Here is a 21,648-nt window from a genome sequence, read left to right as displayed (position 1 = left end):
TGCAATAATCAGTAGCCTAGTGACCTAGAGGCCAGAGAGGGAGCACACGTGACAGTACCCCCTCACGACGCCGACCAAAATGACGATCCCGGGGATCAGGAGTGGACCGGTCACCTCTGGTGAGGCGTGGGAACCTGTCATTCCGGCTGAGGCGTGGGAGCATGGCAACCCAGAGCGCCGGAGAGAGAACATACGTGACAGTACCCCCTTCCCCGGCACGCGGGTCCAGCCGCAGGACGCCAACCAAAGGGACGTTCCCAGGGATCAGGAGCGAACCGGTCATCTCCGCTGAGGCGCAGAAACCTGACTTACTGGCTGAGGCGTGAAAGCCTGATGAGCCGGCTGAGACCTCCCCGGTTGCTTTGGTCGAGGCACGGGAACCTGTTCACCCAGCTGAGGCAAGGGAGCCTATCGAACCCGCTGAGGCAAGGGAGCCTGTCGAGTCAGCTGAGGCATGGGAGCCTGTCGATCCCGCTAAGGTATGGAAACCTGTCGAGCCAGCCGAGGCAGGGGAACCCGTCAAACCCGCCGAGGCATGGGAACCTGTCAAGCCAGCTGAGGCATGAGAGTCTGACAACACCGGCTGAGGCCTTCCTGGTAGCTGTGGTACTGACACCCAGACCCGACATTACCTCCAACAAAAAAAACACTCCCTGATGTTTCCCTTTGGTGAGGCGTTATTCTGTAATGCAATTTCAGGGAGTGAATAATTTAATAAACGAAACATAATACGAAACAAGAAACACAAACAACGCACAGACATGAAACTGAAACAGACACAATAACGTCTGGGGAAGGAACCAAAGGGAGTGACATAAATAGGGCAGATAATCAAGGAGGTGATGGAGTCCAGGTGAGTGTCATTAGGCGCTGATGCGCAATAATCAGCAGCCTGGTGACCTAGAGGCCGGAGATGTAGCACACATGACAATCATAACCAACCCCATAATGAGTTTTGAGCAACACACACAAATGTTATAACATTTTGCGCTATGATCAGGTTATGGGCTACTTCCCATATCTTGCTCTTATTGCATGGAAAACCATGGTAGTTGAGCATACTTTTATAGAGTAAAGTTTATGTGACTTCAGAATCAGTTTCAGCATCAGTCTACAGCATTGCTATTCACAGTGCCATCCGTTTTGTCACCAAAGCACCATATACCACCCACCACTACGACCTGTATGCTGTCATCAGCTGGCCCTCACTACATATTCGTCGCCAGACCCACTGGTTCCAGGTCATCTACAAGTCTTTGCTAGGTAACGCTCCGCCTTATCTCAGCTCACTGGTCACCATAACAACACCCACCCACCCGTAGCACGCGCTCCAGCAGGTATATCTCACTGGTCATCCCCAAAGCCAACACCTCTTTGGCTGCCTTTCCTTCCAGTTCTCTGCTGCCAATGACTGGAACGAATTGCAAAAATTGCTGAAGTTGGAGACTTATATCTCCCTCACAAACTTTAAGCATTAGCTATCTGAGCAGCTTACCAATCGCTGCAGCTGTACACATCTCATCTGTAAATAGCCCATCCAACTACCTACCTCATCCACATATTGTTTTTATTTACTTTTTTTGCACACCATTATTTCTACTTGCACATCTATCAAGCCAGTGTTAATTTGCTAACTTGTAATTACGTCGCTACTATGGCCTATTTATTGCCTTACACATCCTTACGCCATTTGCACACACTGTATATAGACTTTTTCTATTGTGTTATTGACTGTACGTTTGTTTATTCCATGTGTAACTCTGTGTTGTTGTTTGTGTCGCACTGCTTTGCTTTATCTTGGCCAGGTCGCAGTTGTAAACAAAAACCTGCTCTCAACTGGCCTACCTGGTTAAATAAAGGTTAAATAAAATTTAAAAAATAAAACAAAATTGTTAAGAGTGTTGGGATGCAGCCCATACATGTTCTTAGTGCAGTTGCATTAACAAGATGCTCTGGATAAGAATAAAGCAAGAGTCTATAAAGCTAGTCCCTTCTTTCATCCATTGCATAGCTACAGTTCCATTGGGTTATTACAGTCTGAAGTCAAACAAGCTAAATCAACATTTCTGGAGACAGACATACTTTCTGTAACATCCAACAAAATTACATTATGCTTTATTCCAAAAATAACTAACTTTTTATGAAATTCATATCAATTTACTATTCATATTCTGGTAAAATTAGAAGAAAAACACTGCAAATGCTGCTGGAAAATATGGTTGGTTATTCTGTTTATGTTATTTTCGACAGCACAGACCTCAAAACAAATCAGGGGGGGAAAACATATTCATTCAAAAATAACAAATCATAGTTGATATGCTGGAAAGTTGATGGTTGATGTTAATTCTTCCCTGTTCTTGTTGTTTCTCCATTGAACAAAGAGACAGGATGTTGTTTATACCAAAACCTAGCCTGTGGTTAACCAATTAGAATTCATTGCAGTAAAATTGGCCGAATACAAAGTATCCCTTTTCAGGCTTCAATATGTAGATAGTTTGGACCAATGAGAACTTGCCACATGTAGCTATGAGTCCAAACTGGAACCCCTACACAGATTCTAAACAGATGCTGAACTGAAAAACAACTAGTTGCATTGATCTCTAGTTTCTGTGCGTTGTAAATTTATCTTTGAGTATTCTTACAGAAGGTTTAGGCCTACTGTAGACATGAGCAACGTTTTTCTATTTCAATCTTCTGAATATGCTTATTCTGCATTGGATCTGGAAATTTCAACTCCCTACTTGCAGTAAATATCATATTTTAACTTAGCCCCCAGTTTAGTGTGAGCCAGGTGCTTCTCAAACTTCTCGTCCATCTGTTTACTTTGGGCTTCACTTAGATGGTTCTTCCAATCTCCAACTTCACCTAGGCAGAAAAGCAAGGGGGACAAATCAAAGGCGAAGATCAACTTTTTGGACCTGTGAAAACATCAACAACTGACATCACCAAAATCCTTGTATATTCACTTTGAAATGTTTTACAAAGCCTTTACTACAACCCTTTTCAGTTGTTGTTTGTTTTGGGTGGTTTCAGTCTCTTCACCAATTGAAAGGTTTCCTTGATATTACTAAGGGTGTCCCAAAGGGGTTGATTTTGGGCCTGTACGTTTGACTTTTCTATAAATACAAACAACATTGGTTGGTCTGTAGGTAATCGTAATTTCCACTTGTATGCAGATTATTCGGTTGTGCATTCTGTTGACAAGGCTGTCTTGGAGCTACAATCTGCCTTTTTTGCTTTGCAGAAAGCCCTTGTTGAACTGAAATTGGTATTTTCCAAAAAGCTCTGATGGTTTATGCATTTGTACATCAGATGGTGCCCACATTTATTGTGTTCCCTCTTATAAATATCTGGATTGACGAGAAGCTATCTATCAGAAAGCATATTGATTAATTAGTAAAAAAGTGAAGAATTAAAATTGGCTTCCTTTATAGGAGTAGGGCAAGCATTTCATTAAATAGCAGAAAACAAATAATTCAGTCAACATTCACATGGCATGCCAGGGTTGTGGGTTTGATTCCTACGGAGGACCGGTATGAAGATGTACTCACTACTTTAAATTGCTCTGGATAAGATTAAATAAAACTTAAAATACTGGTTATATTATATATTATAACTCCTTTTCCCAGAAAGGTGAGTTCCAGTCCTTTCTAGAACTTTGTAGCATTACTAGTAATTGTTTTTGGCCATCTCATCAAAAATAATTACTTTTGGGTATGAGTATTTAGGTGGAAATCATACAAGCTAGCAGACCCGGTGTCAGGGAATTCTAATTTGGAGATCCCTTTGATCTTCACTGAGTTATAGTGTACTCTGAGTATACCAAACATTAGGAACACCCAAATACTTTTGGGTATGTCTATGTAGGCGGAAATCTTTTTTTTTTTTTATTATCATTCAAGAGGTTAACCGGTCAATTGCAACTAACATTGTCTCAACACAAGGTGATTTTTTGTCATACCATTAATATGCGCTAAAATCACCCGCACTGCTAATCTCAATTGCAACCACTTTTGGCCACCGTATTAATGCTCACAAAAGTGTTCGATTTTAGTCCTGGATGCTGCCAACATTTTTCAAGACTATTTGGTGGGTATTATCTTTGGTATAAACTAAACCTACTATTTGAGCAGACTAAGCAAAGACTTAACTATTGACAATCCTTCCGTACAACTGAATTGAAGTTTTTCCTTGTTTACCACAGAGAATCTACATTAGCAATTTACTCTACACATTTTATGAATGGAAGCTCATGTTGGTGTACTTATTTCTCATTTCCAATTAATGTAATCCATGAAGAAGTAATACAGTACTGTCATTTCTTATTCAAAAAAATATATACAGTGGGGAGAACAAGTATTTGATACACCGCCTCCCGGGTGGCGCAGTGGTCTAGGGCAATGCATCGCAGTGCTAGCTGCGCCACCAGAGTCTCTGGGTTCGCGCCCAGGCTGGGCTGGGTTCGCGCCCAGGCTCTGTCGCAGCCGGCCGCAACCGGGAGGTCCGTGGGGCGACGCACAATTGGCATAGCGTCGTCCGGGTTAGGGAGGGTTTGGCCGGTAGGGATATCCTTGTCTCAGTATGTAAAAAAATGTAATAAAATGTATGCACTCTACTGTAAGTCGCTCTGGATAAGAGCGTCTGCTAAATGACTAAAATGTAATGTAAATGTAGATCAATTACCTGCCTTGCAATTTCCAATGTTACTTATAGGTCAATATATCATTGGCAAGGACCCATGCCAAATATTTTTCCTGTAGTCCACAATCATCTCCTTTGTCTTGATCACGTTGAGGGAGAGGTTGTTGTCCTGGCACCACACGGCCAGGTCTCTGACCACCTCCCTATAGGCTGTCTCGTCGTTGTTGGTGATCAGGCCTACCACTGTTGTGTCATGGGCAAACTTAATAATGTTGTTGGAGCTGTGCCTGGCCATGCAGTCGTGTGTGAACATGGAGTACAGGAGGGGACTGAGCATGCACACCTGAGGGGCCCCTGTGTTGAGGATCAGCGTGTCGGATATGTTGTTACATACCCTTACCACCTGGGAGGCGGCCCGTCAGGAAGTCCAGGATCCAGTTGCAGAGGGAGGTGTTTAGTCCCAGGGTCCTTAGCTTAGTGATGAGCTTTGAGGGCACTATGATGTTGAATGCTGAGCTGTAGTCAATGAATAGCATTCTCACATAGGTGTTCCTTTTGTCTAGGTAAGAAAGGGCAGTGTGGAATGCAATCGAGATTGCAGGATCTGTTAGAGCGGTATGCAAATTGGAGTGGGTCTAGGGTTTCTGGGATAATGGTGTTGATGTGAGCCATGACCAGCCTTTCAAAGCACTTCTTGGCTACAGACGTGAGTGCTACGGGTCGGTAGTCATTTAGGCAGGTTACCTTAGTGTTCTTGGACACAGGCACTATGGTGGTCTGCTTAAAACATGTTGGTATTACAGACTCGGACAGGGAGAGGTTGAAAATGTCAGTGAAGACACTTGCCAGTTGGTCAGCGCATGCTCGTAGTACACATACTGGTAATCCGTCTGGCCCTGCGGCCTTGTGAATGTTGACCTGTTTAAATGTCTTACTCACATCGGCTGCGGAGAGCGTGATCACACAGTCTTCCGGAACAGCTGGTGCTCTCATGCATGATTCAGTGTTATTTGCCTCTAAGATAGCATAGAAGTAGTTTAGCTCGTCTGGTAGGCTCGTGTCACTGGGCAGCTCTCGGCTGTCCTTCCCTTTGTAGTCTGTAATGGTTTTACAAGTCCTGCCACATCCGACGAGCGTCAGAGCCGGTGTAGTGCGATTCAATCTTAGTCCTGTATTGATGCTTTGCCTGTTTGATGGTTCGTCGGAGGGCATAGCGGGATTTCTTATAGCTTCCAGGTCCCGCTCCTTGAAAGCGGCAGCTCTAGCCTTTAGCTCAGTGTGGATGTTGCCTGTAATCCATGGCTTCATCAATAAGTGCATCGATTTTGTAAGCCGTAATCAGGAGAATGGAATTATGGTCAGATTTGCCAAATGGAGGTCTTTGTATGCATCTCTGTGTGTTGATTTATGTTTCCCTGCATTAAAGTTCCCGGCTACTAGGAGCGCCGCCTTCTCGGCGAGCGTTTTCTTGTTTGCTTATGGCAGAATAAAGCTCATTCAATGCTGTCTTAGTCCCAGGCTCCGTCTATGGTGGCATGTAAACAGCTACAAGAAAATACAGATTAAAACTCTCTAGGTAGATAGTGTTGTCTACAGCTTATTGTGAGATACTCTACCTCAGGCGAGCAATAGCTTTAGACTTCCTTAGATATCGTGCACCAGCTGTTATTTACAAAAATACATAGTCTGCCGCCCCTTGTCTTACCAGACGCCGCTGTTTTATCCTGCCGGGACAGCGTATAACCAGCCAGCTGTATTTTGATAGTGTCATCGTTCAGCCACGACTCCGTGAAGCATAAGATATTACAGTTTTGAATGTCCCGTTCGTAGTTTAATCGTAGGTCATCAATTTTATTCTCCAAAGATTGCACGTTTGCTAGCAGAATAGAAGGAAGTGGGGGTTTATTTGATCACCTACGAATTCAACAATGATGTGTGTTAAGTGAATTTGAAGGACAAAATCTGCCTGGGTCAATAGTTCAACAAGGCAACAGTAAATATGTCGTCTGAGCCAATTGAGACATCGCGTGACCCAAAAAAATTCAGTTATTGTGTTTGACCACAGATTACCCATTATATTGACCTGATACTCCAGTGGCTGCTCTAACAATGAAAATAAATATATTCAGAAAGGGAATTCAGTTAGCCTGAGTGCCAGTCTCTTTAGATAATCCACTCCCTGTACTCCATGTCATGTGTCAATGAGACTGGCCTTTCTGCCATCTTCAAATATGAACATTTTGTCATTGGGTGTGTTCCTAAATTCATTCTGGAGTATCAGAGTACGTTCAGAGTGCGCTCTGGGCGTTCATAAATTCAGAGCATTGCCAGATTGTCTTTTCTTAAATTCTGTGCATTTTGCTCTCAGAGCGTTCAGAGCGCACACTGGACGCTCTGGCTGAGGAGTAGGGTTTGTTCTGAATGGCAGCCAAGCCCCAAGCTAACTGGCTAAACACAAATGAGAGAACACCTCACTTTGACTATTTTACTCGCCCTAGAAGAGCTGGTTAGACTTTTTTTCATGTAAACTAGAGTGTTAGTGACTGTATATGTGCTGCTAGCCACAATTGAATTACGTTTTTTTGCCGACGTTTACTGATACCTGTCAAATTCAATGGGTGTTGCGCTTTCGTAAAATCATATTTTATCTACTCTCTGGCACACTCTGAAATCAGAGTAGATAGCCAAAGTGAATTTATGAATTTATGAACGCATCCATTAATGAACAGAGCATTTGATCACCCTCACAGCTATCCTCCAATCAAGGATTATGCAAATGTTGGAACCGTTTTTAGTTTGTCCAGTCTTTCAAAAGTTGCTAGCTCACGTCTAAATTCTTAAAGTAAATGCATACTGCATTTCCAACTACTAATCGCCTTAATTTTAAGCCTCAAAGTACAACAACTTGCCTAGCTAACAGATAAATGTCTGTTTTTGTCTTTGTTATAAATTCTAATTCTATTTTCGAGGCGCCACATGATGTCATGGAAAATATGAATGGTATTTTCAACAACCAATGAGCAACTCTGCCATAAATCCAGCACATATTGAACATTGAGATTGCCTAAAGGCCAATCTCTTTGGCAATAACAAGGAGTGGCAAAGAGTGGAATTTTAGCTAAAGAGACTGGTACTCAGACTAGAATGCAGTCAGGAGGCAAGATCAGGTGGGACCATTCTAGGCAATAAAGCTGCAATATGTAACTTTTCTGGCGACCCAACACAATGCACATAATGGGAGTTATCGATCTGTCATTCTCATTGAAAATAAGTCTAAGAAGCGGTAGATCTTTTCTATTTGCGCTATTTCTATACTTCCGGTTCTTACATTTAGTTTTTGCGTCTTCTACTTTCAGTTTTTTACACGAGCTTCAAAAAGATGAAAATACAATATTTTAGGTTATGGAAAAGATATTTCACAGCGGTTCAGATGGTAAAAGGATTCTCTACACAATGACGGCTTGTTTTGTCACATAAACTGAAATTAGGCAAACTATTAGAATTTTAGCAACCAGGAAATGACGGAGCGATTTGACATTCTCATTGACCTCCATACAAAAACACCAACTGCTAGAAAGACAGATTTTGGCCCAAGTTATCCCTGACTTCACCTCTTCACTGGTGTGATTCAGTAAATTATTTAAGTAAATTACGGACCGAGACCATTCCACAATCCCCTACCTGATTTCATCGTGGGGGACAATAATGAGAGGAATAAAGTAACGTTTTTGTTTTACAACATTAACAACATTTTGTGAATACAATTTATTAGAATTATTATGAACTTACCTTTTCGGAAAAACACATTGCCATGTTTTCCATGGGTGTTCTTGGAACTGTCCTTCATAGCATTGAAGGTGCTCTGCCCTGCAATTGTCTGGACTTGCTCTTCAGTCAATGGGAAACCAAAGAACTTGGATATCTGCTGCACCCCCTGACCTAGATTCTGAAGAATAAACAGAGTGGAGTTTACTCTTTTACATCCAACTTTGTGCATTCCACAACTCTCAAAAAAGCCAGGAGGACATCAATGTGATGTAAGACAACGATAAAATTGAATGTTAATGACATATAAATGTACATTACTCACACATAATTAGGATTGTAAATCTCCCAGTAATTTACCACATCGGAAATGTTGTTAATTAAAATCCTTAGTGTCGATTGATGCACCCGTGAGTCAATTTAATTAACATAATACAAACATCTGTCTATACCTGAATATTTTTATTAACGTCTTAATATATATATATATATATTTGTCTATATGTGTCTAGTAGTTAGACCATGTGGTTCAAGAGAGCCTAATTAATGAAAAAATGTAATTTCCAATTATCTCTGGAACTCTTCCAACTATTGACTTCTCACAACTGCCGACCGGTTCGGCCCAAAAACATTTACAGCAAAGATATATTGGCATAGTAAAATAAAATATAGAGGATATTCCATGCTGAAACCCTCATGGTAAACAACGGTATTCAGTAAATTGATTGGTTATATTTAAGATTATGTTATACAGCTTTGTGAATCAATTATTTTATATTAAAAACATTTTATTGTATTATTTTATATCTTTAACATGTTATGAAAACTCAAAAAAAATCTGGTAGTTTACTGGTACATTTCAAAAGTTAGGCCTAATATTTTCACGTCTACACCCGCTCCCCCTCTCCGGCGCTCGACATGGCCGGTTTACTAATCACTGGCTCTGATTACCATCATTACGCACATCTGGCACCACCGTTACGCGCACCTGCGCCTCATGAGACACACCTGGACTCCATCACTTCACTGATTACCTCCCCTATATCTGTCACTCCCTTTGTTCCATTCCCCAGGCAGTATTAGTTATGTGTTTCATGTCCTGATGCTACTCTTGTTTTGTATCGAGCCAGCACACCAGTCCGTTCAGCAGTCTGCCCAGGTCAGCGATGCCTGTTTGTCTCTCCCGGACAAATATGACGGAACCCCATCTAAATGCAGTGGCTACCTACTCCAGTGCTCCCTCTATTTTGCACACCATATGGGAATTCCCACCACCGAGAGGTCCAAGTTTGCTACGGTTATTTCTCTGCTGACTGGGCGGGTGTGGGCTACGGCAGTCTGGGAGAGAGGAGAGGAGGCACTGGCTTCGTATGAGGGGTTCATGGCTCTGTTCAGAGGTATCTTTGACCATCCACTGGAGGACAGAGAGGGGAGTGAGCGCCTACTTCAACTACGGAAGGATGATCAGACTGTCGAGTACGCGCTCACCTTCCGGACAGTAGCAGCATTCAGCAGATGGAATGAGCCAGCACTCCATACGTTATTCAGAAGAGGACTGCGTGAGGAGGTCAAGATGAACTGGCATGTAGAGATGACAGCCTCTCATTGGACACACTCATCACGATGGACATCCATTTGGATAACCTACTTCGGGAGCGTTGGTACCCTCATCACTTCTCTCCCTCCCTCAGTGACGAATCTGTAGCAGAGCCTGAACCGATGGAGGTGAAGGTCACATGTCTCCCCACGGCTGAGCGAAGCAGACGGAAACTGCTGGGGCTCTTTCCTTATTGTGGTCAAGGAGGCCCCCAATTTCAGCAGTGTCCGTTACGTCCCAACTCGGGATCCACAAGAGCAGAGGGATAGTCACGTGATCTTCCACCTCCTGGGGAAGGTGTGAGTATCCAATCTTCATAATTTTCTGCCAAACCCTTTTCAGTGTTGATCACACTAGCTGGCTGTCCGTCATGTACTGTTTCTAAAGTGCTAGTGGATTCCGGTGCCGCGGGGAACTTTATTGACCAGACCGTTACCTCCTCTCTGAACATCACCTTATACACGCTCTCCTCTTCGTTTCCCGTCCAAGCCCTTAATAAATTGGCCACTAGGATCCGGAACCATCACACACACAACTCACCGTAGAGTCCATTAACCTGGAAAACATTCTCTTCATTAGTGCATCAGTTCACAAGATCATCCTCGGCCTACCATGGCTCAAACGCCATAACCCCACCATCTCATGGTCAAGGATGAGAATCACGGACTGGGAAACCGCATGCCAGAGGACTTGCTTTCCCATACCCTCTTGAGTCGTAGCCCCTGTGGTCTGGGACGTAGATGTGGACATTCTCCAGGCTCTGGAGAGGAAACACGCACCCACTACCTGTCCTCCTGAGCGCATCTACATTCCCATGGGGATAAGGGATCGGTTGCTGACCTGGGCACACACAGCTGTCATCACTGGACATCCATAGATCAGATGTACCATTCAATCTCTCTATTGGTGGCCCACCTTGGCGCAGGATGTTATTCGCTAAGTCAACTCCTGTTCTGTCTGTGCCCACACTCCAGCAGGGAAACTCCTGCCCCTTCCCGTGCCTCAGCGTCCCTGGTCTCATCTATCCATTGATTTTGTCACTGATCTTCGCTCCTCTGACAGTTTCACCACCATTTTGGTGGTTGTGGATAGATTCTCCAAATCCTGTCATTTTATCCCTCTCTCTGGTCTCCCTACGGCTCTCCAGGTCGCTGAGGCACTGTTCCAGCAGGTCTTTCGGCACGATGGCCTTCCGGAGGACATCGTCTCCGACCGTGGCCTCCAATTCACATCACAGGTATGGAGAGCCTTCATGTTTATTGTATTACACTCACCCCCTTCACTTGCTTCTCGACTCCCAGCGTCTCCGTTACAAATATTCACTATTTTTGCAACCCTATACACAATATGGGTTTTACCTCCTTCATTTGCTCATAAGTGACCATCAATATGTTAGGATTGTCCATTAGTTTCTCCCAGGCGAGGGCATGGTTGAAGTAAGAGCCCCAAGCCACTGTAAAAAAAGAAACAAATACCATAAGGTCAATCCATTCAGCAGTCATGTGACTGTACATAATGTTTTTGTAGTGTGCTGTATTGTACCATAACTATAGTGTGATTATCCATTTGTTAGTGCGATACTGTGGAAAGAATTTAATTTTCATTAATTGCATTTATCGGACAGGGATCTGACATCAATGAAGATTTCTGTAAATGTGCCAGACGTAGCCAGCTAAAACATTTATTTTGTATTTTTAACCCGCATAATAAACATTACACAGAGCAGCTCAAAGGTTTAAAAACGGAAATGTCTGTAAACATTGTGCTGATTGTCCTTCAGCCAGACTCTGGGTTCAAATACATGTGTATTTACATATTAGTATTTTTGTGGTAAAACTAATTACTTCTATTTCAAAGTATTAAAAAAATTATTTCCTATAACTACTTTTTAAAACCTGTCTGCCAACAGCTAGTTTTCAGTTTTCTCCTAGCCACTCAGACCAGTCCTACCTATATTTGTGAGAAATATTTCCCAAACATTCTATGAATGTATGAAAATGCTCACTTGTCAGAAAATCTAAAAACAAAAATGCATCATTCTTCCTGGGGGTGTATATGAACAATATTTCATTTTGCTGAAACGCTGTCAGTTCCACTTGAATTGTTACACAAGTGATTTGATATTGTTATAAAAACGGCTTCATTAAGCTTAAGCGGAGTTGGAATGTGAAGCTAACTGACGCTAGCTAGCTTTAGAAAATCCCAAATAGATATACAGTGCTTGTTGAAAGCAAGACCACTTTAGAACTTTTACATACTCTTATTAGGTGTGCTTGTAAAGCAAAGCACAATTGTAGATTTCTTACATGCTCATACTGTTGTTTGATTTGTCAGCTTTAGAGTTAAACAATTTACGCAATTAACAAAAAACTAACCATGTGTCCAGACCGCCCCAACTCGGGTTGCTTGAGAAAGGCTTTTTATAGCATTCATACTTTAACTACACCTAACAAAAATGTAAAGTGTTGGTCCTATGTTTCATGTGTTTACATCCCGGTTTGTGAGCATTTCTCCTTTAACAAAATAATCCATCCACCTGACAGATGTGGCATATGATTAAACAGCATGATTATTACACAGGTGCATCTTGTGCTGGGGAGAATAAAAGGCCACTCTAAAATGTGCAGTTTTGTCAAACACAATACAATGCCACATGTCTCAAGATTTGAGGCAGTGTGCAGTTGGCATGTGTAACGTCAACTGTAGAACCACCCACCTAACCCGGACCAAGCAGCGTGGAAACGGGCAGCAGCGACAGCAGCAGCGGTACAAGGAGGAATGGACATGGGAGGAAATCCTAGACGGTAAAGGACCCTGGGCAGAGCCAGAGGAGTGTCGCCGCCCCAAAGCGGAGCTGGAGGCAGCGAAAGCGAAGAGGCTGCATTATGAGGCGCTAGCAAGGCAGAGCGGCTGGAAGCCCGAGAGGCTCACCCAAACATTTCTTGGGGGGGGGATAAAGGGGAGTGTGGCGAAGTCAGGTAGGAGACCTGCGCCAACTTCGCGGGCTTACCGTGGAGTGAGAGGGCGTCGTACTGGTCAGACACCGTGTTATGCGGTGGAGCGCACGGTGTCCCCAGTACGCGTGCTTAGCCCAGTGCGGGCTATTCCACCTCGCCGCACTGGCCGGGCTAGAGTGGGCATTGAGCCAGGTGCCATGAAGCCGGCTCAACACATCTGGCCTCCAGTACGTCTCCTCGGGCCGGTGTACATGGCACCAGCCTTACTTAGGGTGTCCCCGGTTCGCCAGCATAGCCCAGTGCGGGCTATTCCACCTCGCCGCACTGGCAGGGCTACGGGGAACACTCAACCTGGTAAGGTTGGGCAGGCTCGGTGTTCACGAGCTCGTGTACTCCTTCACGGTCCGGTAAATCCGGCGCCACCTTCCCGCCCCAGCCCAGTACCACCAGTGCCTACACCACGCACCAGGCTTCCAGTGCGTCTCCAGAGCCCTGTTCCTCCTCCATGCACTCTCCCTGTGGTTCGTGTCTCCAGCCCAGTACCTCCAGTTCCGGCACCATGCACTAAGCCTCCTGTGCGTCTCCAGAGCCCTGTACGCACTGTTCCTGCTCCCCGCACTAGCCTTGAGGTGCGGGTCTCCAGTCCGGTACCACCAGTTCCGGCACCACGCACCAGGCCTACTGTGCGCCTCAGCAGGTCAGAGTCGGCCATCTGCCCAACGCCGCCTGCACTGCTCGTCTGCTCAACGCCGCCTGCGCTGCTCGTCTGCTCAACGCCGCCTGCGCTGCCCGTCTGCTCAACGCCGCATGCGCTGCCCGTCTGCCCAGCGCCATCTGAGCCTTCCGTCTGCCCAGCGCCATCTGAGCCATCCGTCTGCCCAGCGCCATCTGAGCCATCCGTCTGCCCAGCGCCATCTGAGCCATCCGTCTGCCCAGCGCCACCCGAGCCATTAGAGCCGCCCGTCAGTCAGGAGCCGCTAGAGCCGCCCGTCAGTCAGGAGCCGCCAGAGCCGTCTGTCAGTCAGGAGCCGCCAGAGCCGTCCGCCAGTCAGGAGCTGCCAGAGCCGCCACCCAGTCAGGAGCCGCCAGAGCCGCCCGCCAGTCAGGAGCCGCCAGAGCCGCCCGCCAGTCAGGAGCCGCCAGAGCCGCTAGCCAGTCATGAGCTGCCCTCCAGTCATGAGCTGCCACTCAGTCCGGAGCTGCCACTCAGTCCGGAGCTGCCACTCTGTCCGGAGCTGCCACTCTGTCCGGAGCTGCCACTCTGTCCGGAGCTGCCACTCTGTCCGGAGCTGCCACTCTGTCCGGAGCTGCCACTCTGTCCGGAGCTGCCACTCTGTCCGGAGCTGCCACTCTGTCCGGAGCTGCCACTCTGTCCGGAGCTGCCTCTCTGTCCGGAGCTGCCTCTCTGTCCGGAGCTGCCTCTCTGTCCAGAGCTGCCTCTCTGTCCAGAGCTGCCTCTCTGTCCAGAGCTGCCTCTCTGTCCAGAGCTGCCTCTCTGTCCTGAGCTGCCTCTCTGTCCTGAGCTGCCTCTCTGTCCTGAGCTGCCTCTCTGTCCTGAGCTGCCTCTCTGTCCTGAGCTGCCTCTCTGTCCTGAGCTGCCTCTCTGTCCTGAGCTGCCTCTCTGTCCTGAGCTGCCTCTCTGTCCTGAGCTGCCTCTCTGTCCTGAGCTGCCTCTCTGTCCTGAGCTACCTCTCTGTCCTGAGCTACCTCTCTGTCCTGAGCTACCTCTCTGTCCTGAGCTGTCTCCTAAATTTAGTGGGGACCTTGGTGAGGATTCCTAGGCCAAGGTCGGGGGCGAGGGTTGCCACTCAAAGGACGCTAAGGAGGGGGACAAAGACAATGGTGGAGTGGTGTCCTCGTCCTGCGCCGGAGCCGCCACCGCGGACAGATGCCCACCCAGACCCTCCTCTTGAGTTTTAGGCGTGCGTTCGGAGTCCGCACCTCAGGAGGGGGGTACTGTAACGTCCTGACCAGAGTTCTTATGTGTTGTGCTTGTTTTAGTGTTGGTCAGGACGTGAGCTGGGTGGGCATTCTATGTTGTGTGTCTAGTTTGTCTGTTTCTGTGTTCAGCCTAATATGGTTCTCAATCAGAGGCAGCTGTCAATCGTTGTCCCTGATTGAGAATCATATATAGGTGGCTTGTTTTGTGTTGGGGATTTTGTGGGTGGTTGTCTCCTGTGTCAGTGTTTGTGCCACACGGGACTGTGACGGTTAGTACTTTTGTTGTTTTGTATTCTTGTCTAGTTTTCATGTCATTAAATTATGGAAACTTACCACGCTGCACATTGGTCCTGCGATCCTTCTCGCCTCTCCTCATCTGAGGAGGAGGACGACTTAGACTGCCGTTACAGCATGCTGACTGCTGGAATGTCCACCAGAGCTGTTGCTAGAGAATGTAATATTCATTTGAGGCGGCTTATGAATAAGCTGTCATTTTAAAGAATTTTGCAGTACGTCCAACATGCCACAACCACAGACCAAGTGTATGGCGTCGTGTGGGTGAGCAGTTTGCTGATGTCAACGTTGTGAACAGAGTGCCCCATGGTGGCGGTGGGGTTATGGTATGAGCAGGCATAAGCTACGGACAACGAATTACATTTTATCGATGGCAATTGAATGCACAGAGATACAGTGATGAGATCCTGAGGACCATTGTTGTGCCATTCATCCGCCACCATCACCTCATGTTTCAGCATGATAATGCACAGCCCCATGTCCCAAGCATCTATACACAATTCCTGGAAGCTGAAAATGTCCCATTTTTTCCCATGGCCTGCATACTCACCAGACATGTCACCCATTGAGCAATGTTCTCATGTTCAGGCTATCCTGTCTTCACATTCTTAATAAAGTTTATAAACAGTGGTAATTACCATAAATTAGCATAACACTTAATGGATTCAATGCCAAAAATAAGAACACAGTAGTAGACATTTTAAATGTTACCACTCAAACCATTTCAGCTACAAACATTAAAACAATATTACAATTTTCTAAACTTTTTCATAAATACTTTATAACAAGCTAGCGCCACACCACATTTTCTTTAGGAAATGTACTTTTCTAGTTATTATTATTTGATTTCTTTGGCTGGCAATCTTTCCCTCTACCAATTTATTCAACTATAACCAGTCACTGCCATTACTACAGCGGTCACTACCACTATTAAAACTTATTTCACAACCATAAATCATTTAAGACCAGCTAGAAAGCACAGAAATGTTATTTAAGAAATGTAATTTTCTAGTTGTGCTATTCATTACATCCAGCCTATCCAACATGACACTGCATTTCTTTCAAACAATACGAATGTGTTGAGTTGTTCTTTAAAATCGGCAGGTAGCCTAGTGGTTAGATCGTTGGACCTTGTCAGCTCGAATCTCCAAGCTGACAAGGTAAAAATCTGTCGTTCTGCCCCTGAACAAGGAAGTTAACCCACTGTTCCTAGGCCGTCATTGAAAATAAGAATTTGTTCTTAACTGACTTGCCTAGTTAAATAAAGGTAAAATAAAATAAATACAAATTCTCACCTTCACCCTCCATGAAGTCTGTGAAAAATGAATCCCAGGATTTGGCATTAGGCAAAACAGGGTTTGTGTTCATGAAGTGGTAGTATGATACGACTGTATCGGAACACAACCAGCATCTGCAAGTCAAAGTTACCACAGATAATTGTTATACTATTGGTGCAATTGAGTTCTAAAGTTTGATGTAAAACCACAACATAATTCAGATGAACATGGACAGAATATTTTCAGGCATTTCTCAGGAAGAATATTTTGCAGTGAACATGTTGGTTAGTTAGTTGCCTACAATAGCAGATGACTAACATTATTAGCTTACTTATCTACCGTAAGTTCAGTCACTTGGAATCTGCATCCTAAAATGGAATCCGCAGTAGGGGGAAACAGCCACTGTCCACCCCACCGAGGTGAGGAGCGTTGTGTAACATGCAGTACATATTTTCTGTTCCATCACGTGTGCAATGACGTTCGTAAAAAAAATAAGGTTAATGTTTTTGCATGAACTTTTGTTGTTGTAATATCGCAAATGGAAATGGCAGTTTCACCATTAAGGATTCCAGTTTTTAACCTACAAATATGTGTTTAATTATGAAGTCCAACACTCATACAAAAGTCAATTCAGATTCAGACACAAAAGATGCAACCCCTGTCAACTCCAGGGGAAGTGTAATACCCCTGCCTGATTGGCTGGATTTATTCCACATTACGTCAAAGTATTTATTTTACACATCTCAGGATCATTTGCCTATCTTTAGGAAAGCTCACTCTACCTTCCGAACTTTTATTTATTCTAGAATTGAGATATATTGCTCTATAATTCCAACACAAGACTTCAATTTCAAATGAAAGTGTCCACAGGATGTATAATTGACATTTGTATTGGAATAAGAGGAATACAATAGCTAAAATGAAAATGTGTCATTCATTCTACGCAGGGGCGCAACTTTGGTTTTAGAAGTGGGGGGAAAATATAGTTTCTAATCCAGACGCATAATACGTCATCCACTCCACTCGCGGATACGTCATCTTCAATGGCGGCTCTGGTGCGGGGATCGTCGCCGGAAGCTCCGGACCGTGAAACGTCGCCGGAAGCTCCGGACCGTGAAACGTCGCCGGAAGCTCCGGACCGTGAAACGTCGCCGGAAGCTCCGGACCGTGAAACGTCGCCGGAAGCTCCGGACCGTGAAACGTCACCGGAAGCTCTGGACTGGGAACTGTCGCCGGAAGCTCTGGACTGGGAACTGTCGCCGGAAGCTCTGGACTGGGAACTGTCGCCGGAAGCTCTGGACTGGGGATCGTCGCCGGAAGCCTGGTACGTGGGGCCGGCACTGGTGGTACCGGGCTGGTGACACGCACCTCAGGGCGAACGAGTGGAGCAGGCACAGGACGTACTGGACTGGGGAGGCGCACTGGAGGCCTGATGCATGGGGCCGGTACAGGTGGCACCGGGCTGGTGACACGCACCTCAGGGTGAGTGCGGGGAGGAGGCACAGGACGTACTGGACTGTGGAGGCGCACTGGAGGCCTGGAGCGTAGAGCTGGCACAACGCGTCCTGGACAAATGACCACCTTCGCACGGCAAGTGCGGAGAGCTGGCACAGGACGCACTGGGCTGTGAATGCGCACTGGAGACACAGTGCGTATCACTGCCAAACATGGTGCCTGACCGGTCACATGCTCCCCACGGTGAGTACGGGGAGTTGGCTCTGGTTCAAAACCTGGCTCCGCCAACCACCCTGTGTGCCCCCCTCAAATTGTTTTTTGAGGCTGCCTCTCGGGCTCCCGTCGTGGCCGCGAACCCCAGTGTTGTCGTTGTTCCTCCCTCGCTGCCTCCGTCTGCTCCCTTTCCTGCCAGGATCTCCTCCCACGTCCAGGATCCCTTACCGTCCAAGATATCCTCCCATGTCCAGGATGTCTGCTCCTCATGGCCACGCTGCTTGGTCCGTTTGTGGTGGGATCTTCTGTCATGCTCGTTATAATGAGTGGACCAAGATGCAGCGTGGTATGTTTCCATCCTCTTTATTTGGACGAGAAACTCAAAGAAAAACAATAAAGCACGAAACGTGAAGCTAACGTAGTCCTCGCAGGCAACTATACATAGACAAGATCCCACAAAGCACAATGGGGAAATGGCTGCCTAAATATGATCCCCAATCAGAGACAACGATAAACAGCTGCCTCTGATTGGGAACTATACCAGGCCAAACATAGATATATAATCACCTAGATCACCCACCCTAGTCACACGCCGACCTAACCAACATAGAGAATAAAAAGCTCTCTATGGTCAGGGCGTGACATCCATTTTGAGTTTGCATCCCAATATTACACTTTATATACAGTATCAGTCAAAAGTTTGGACACCTACTCATTCAAGGGTTTTTCATTATTTGTACTATTTTCTGCATTGTAGAATAATAGTGAAGACAAACTATGAAACAACACATATGGAATCAGGTAGTAACCAAAAAAGTGTTAAACAAATCAAACTATATTTTATATTTGAGATTCTTCAAAGTAGCCATCCTTTGCCCTGATGACAGCTTTGCACACTCGGCATTCTCTCAACCAGTTTCATGAGCTAGTCACCTGGAATCCATTTCAATTAACAAGTGTGCTTTGTTAAGTTAATTTGTGGAATTTATTTCCTTCTTAATGTGTTTGACCCAATCAGTTGTTGTGACAAGGTAGGGGTGGTAGCCCTATTTGGTAAAATACCAATTCCTTATTATGGCAAGAACAGCTCAAACAAGCAAAGAGAAACAACAGTCCATCATTACCTCAAGACATGAAGGTCAGTCAATCTGGGAAATTTCAGGAACTTTGAAAGTTTCTTCAAGTGCAGTCGCAAAAAACATATAATCGCTATGATGAAACTGGCTCTCATAAGGACCGCCACAGGAATGGAGACCCAGAGTAACCTCTGCTGTAGAGGATAAGTTCTTTCGAGTTACCAGCCTCAGAAATTGAAGCCCAAATAAATGCTTCAGAGTTCAAGTAACAGACACATCAACATCAACTGTTCAGAGGAGACTGCGTGAATCAGGCCTTCATAGTCGAATTGCTGAAAAGAAACCACTACTAAAAGGACACCAATAAGAAGAAGAGACTTGAAACACGAGCAATGGACATTAGACAGGTGGAAATCTGTCCTTTGGCCTGATGAGTCCAAATTTGAGATCAATGGTTCCAACGGGCATGTCTTTGTGAGATGCAGAGTAGGTGAACGGATTATCTCTGCATGTGTAGTTCCCACCGTGAAGTATGGAGGAGGAGGTGTGATGGTGTGGGGGTGCTTTGTTGGTGACACTGTCAATGATTTATTTAGAACTCAAGGCACACTTAACCAGCATGGCTACTACAGCATTCTGCAGCAATACGCCATCCCATCTGGTTTGTGCTTAGTGGGACTATCATTTGTTTTTCAACAGGACAATGACCCAACACACCTCCAGGCTGTGTAAGGGCTATTTTACCAAGAATGAGAGTGATGGAGTGCTGCATCAGATGAACTGGTCTCCACAATCACCTGACCTAAACCCAATTGAGATGGTTTGGGATGAGTTGGACTGTTTGAAAAGCATTCCAGGTGAAGCTTCTACCCCCAAGCTATAAGACTGATGAACAATTAATCAAATGGCTACCCGGACTATTAACATTGACCCCCCCCCCCCCCCCTTAGTTTTTACACTGCTGCTACTCACTGTTTATTATCTTTGCATAGTCACCTTACCCCAACCTACATGTACATACTACCTTGACTAACATGTACCCCCGCACACTGACTCGGTACCGGTAAACCCTGTATACCGGTACCACTTGTACTCGGTACCGGTACCCCCTTTGAGCCTACCAGACGAGGTAAATGCCTTTTATGCTCGCTTCGAGGCAAGCAACACCAAAGCATGCACGAGAGCACCAGCTGTTCTGGATGACTGTGTGATAATGCTCTCGGTAGCCGAACAAAACCTTTAAACAGGTCAACATTCACAAAGCCGCTGGGCCAGACGGATTACCAGGGCGTGTACTCAAAGCATGCGTGGACCAACTGTCAAGGGTCTTCACTGACATTTTCAACCTCTCCCTGACCAAGTCTGTAATACCTACATGTTTCAAGCAGACCACCATAGTCCCTGTGCCCAAGGAAGCGAAGGTAACCTGCCTAAATGATTACTGCCCCGTGGCACTCATGTCGGTAGCCATCAAGTGCTTTGAAAGGCTGGTCATGGCTCACATCAACAGTATCCTCCCGGACACTCTAGACCAGGGCTGCCCAACACTCTTCCAGTAGATCTACCATCCTGTGGGTTCAGTCCTACCCTAATTTAACACCTGATTCTACTAATTAGCTGCTCAATAAGACCTTAACTAGCTTTATCAGATATGCTAAATTAGGGATGTACTGAAAACCTACAGGACAGTAGATCTCCAGGAAGAGGGCTGGGCAGCGCTGCCCTAGATCCACTCCAATTCGCATACCACCCCAACAGATCCACAGATGACGCAATCTCAATCGCACTCCACACTGCCCTTTCTCACCTGGACAAAAGGAACATCTATGTGAGAATTCTGTTCATCAACTACAGCTCAGCGTTCAACACCATAGTGCCCTTGAAGCTCATCACTAAGCTAAGGACTCTGGGACTAAACACCTCCCTCTGCAACTGGATCCTGGACTTCCTGACGGGCCGCCCCAGGTGGTAAGAGTAGGCAACAACACGTCTGTATTCCCTTTTCACCCACGACAGCGTTGCCAAACACGACTCCAACACCATCAAGTTTGCTGACGATCACCGACAACGATGAGACGGCCTATAGGGAGGGGGTCCGATAACTGGCAATGTGGTGCCAGGACAACAACCTCTCCCTCAATGTGAGCAAGACAAAGGAGCTGATCGTGGACTACAGGAAAAGGCAGGCCGAACAGGCCCCCATTAACATTGACAGGGCTGTAGTGGAGCAGCTCGAGAGTTTCATGTTCCTTGTTGTCCACATTACCAACAAACTATCATGGTCCAAACATACCAAGACATTCGTGAAGAGGGCACAACAAATCCTTTTACCCCTCAGGAGACTGAAAAGATTTGGCATGGGTCCCCAGATCCTCAAAAGGTTTTACAGCTGCCTCACCGAGAGCATCCTGACCGGTTGCATCACTGCCTGG

General features: G+C 45.7%; 1 protein-coding gene across 1 annotated transcript in view; it reads right to left on the bottom strand.

Annotated features, from left to right (window-relative positions):
* Positions 1 to 2,211: 2,211 nt before the first annotated feature.
* Positions 2,212 to 21,648, bottom strand: part of LOC120064781 (sulfotransferase 6B1-like) — a 28,386-nt gene continuing 8,949 nt past the window's right edge. The window contains 5 exon segments of the mRNA XM_039015388.1: positions 2,212 to 2,865; positions 8,431 to 8,587; positions 11,362 to 11,456; positions 16,491 to 16,591; positions 16,593 to 16,606. Coding sequence (XP_038871316.1) covers positions 2,738 to 2,865; positions 8,431 to 8,587; positions 11,362 to 11,456; positions 16,491 to 16,591; positions 16,593 to 16,606 — 495 coding nt within the window. The 3' untranslated portion in view covers positions 2,212 to 2,737.

Source organism: Salvelinus namaycush, chromosome 2 (genome assembly GCF_016432855.1).
Source record: "Salvelinus namaycush isolate Seneca chromosome 2, SaNama_1.0, whole genome shotgun sequence".
In the NCBI taxonomy this organism is placed as follows: domain Eukaryota; kingdom Metazoa; phylum Chordata; class Actinopteri; order Salmoniformes; family Salmonidae; genus Salvelinus; species Salvelinus namaycush.
The sequence above is the reverse complement of the archived record's forward strand: the minus strand, read 5'-3'. Positions and strand labels throughout refer to the sequence as shown.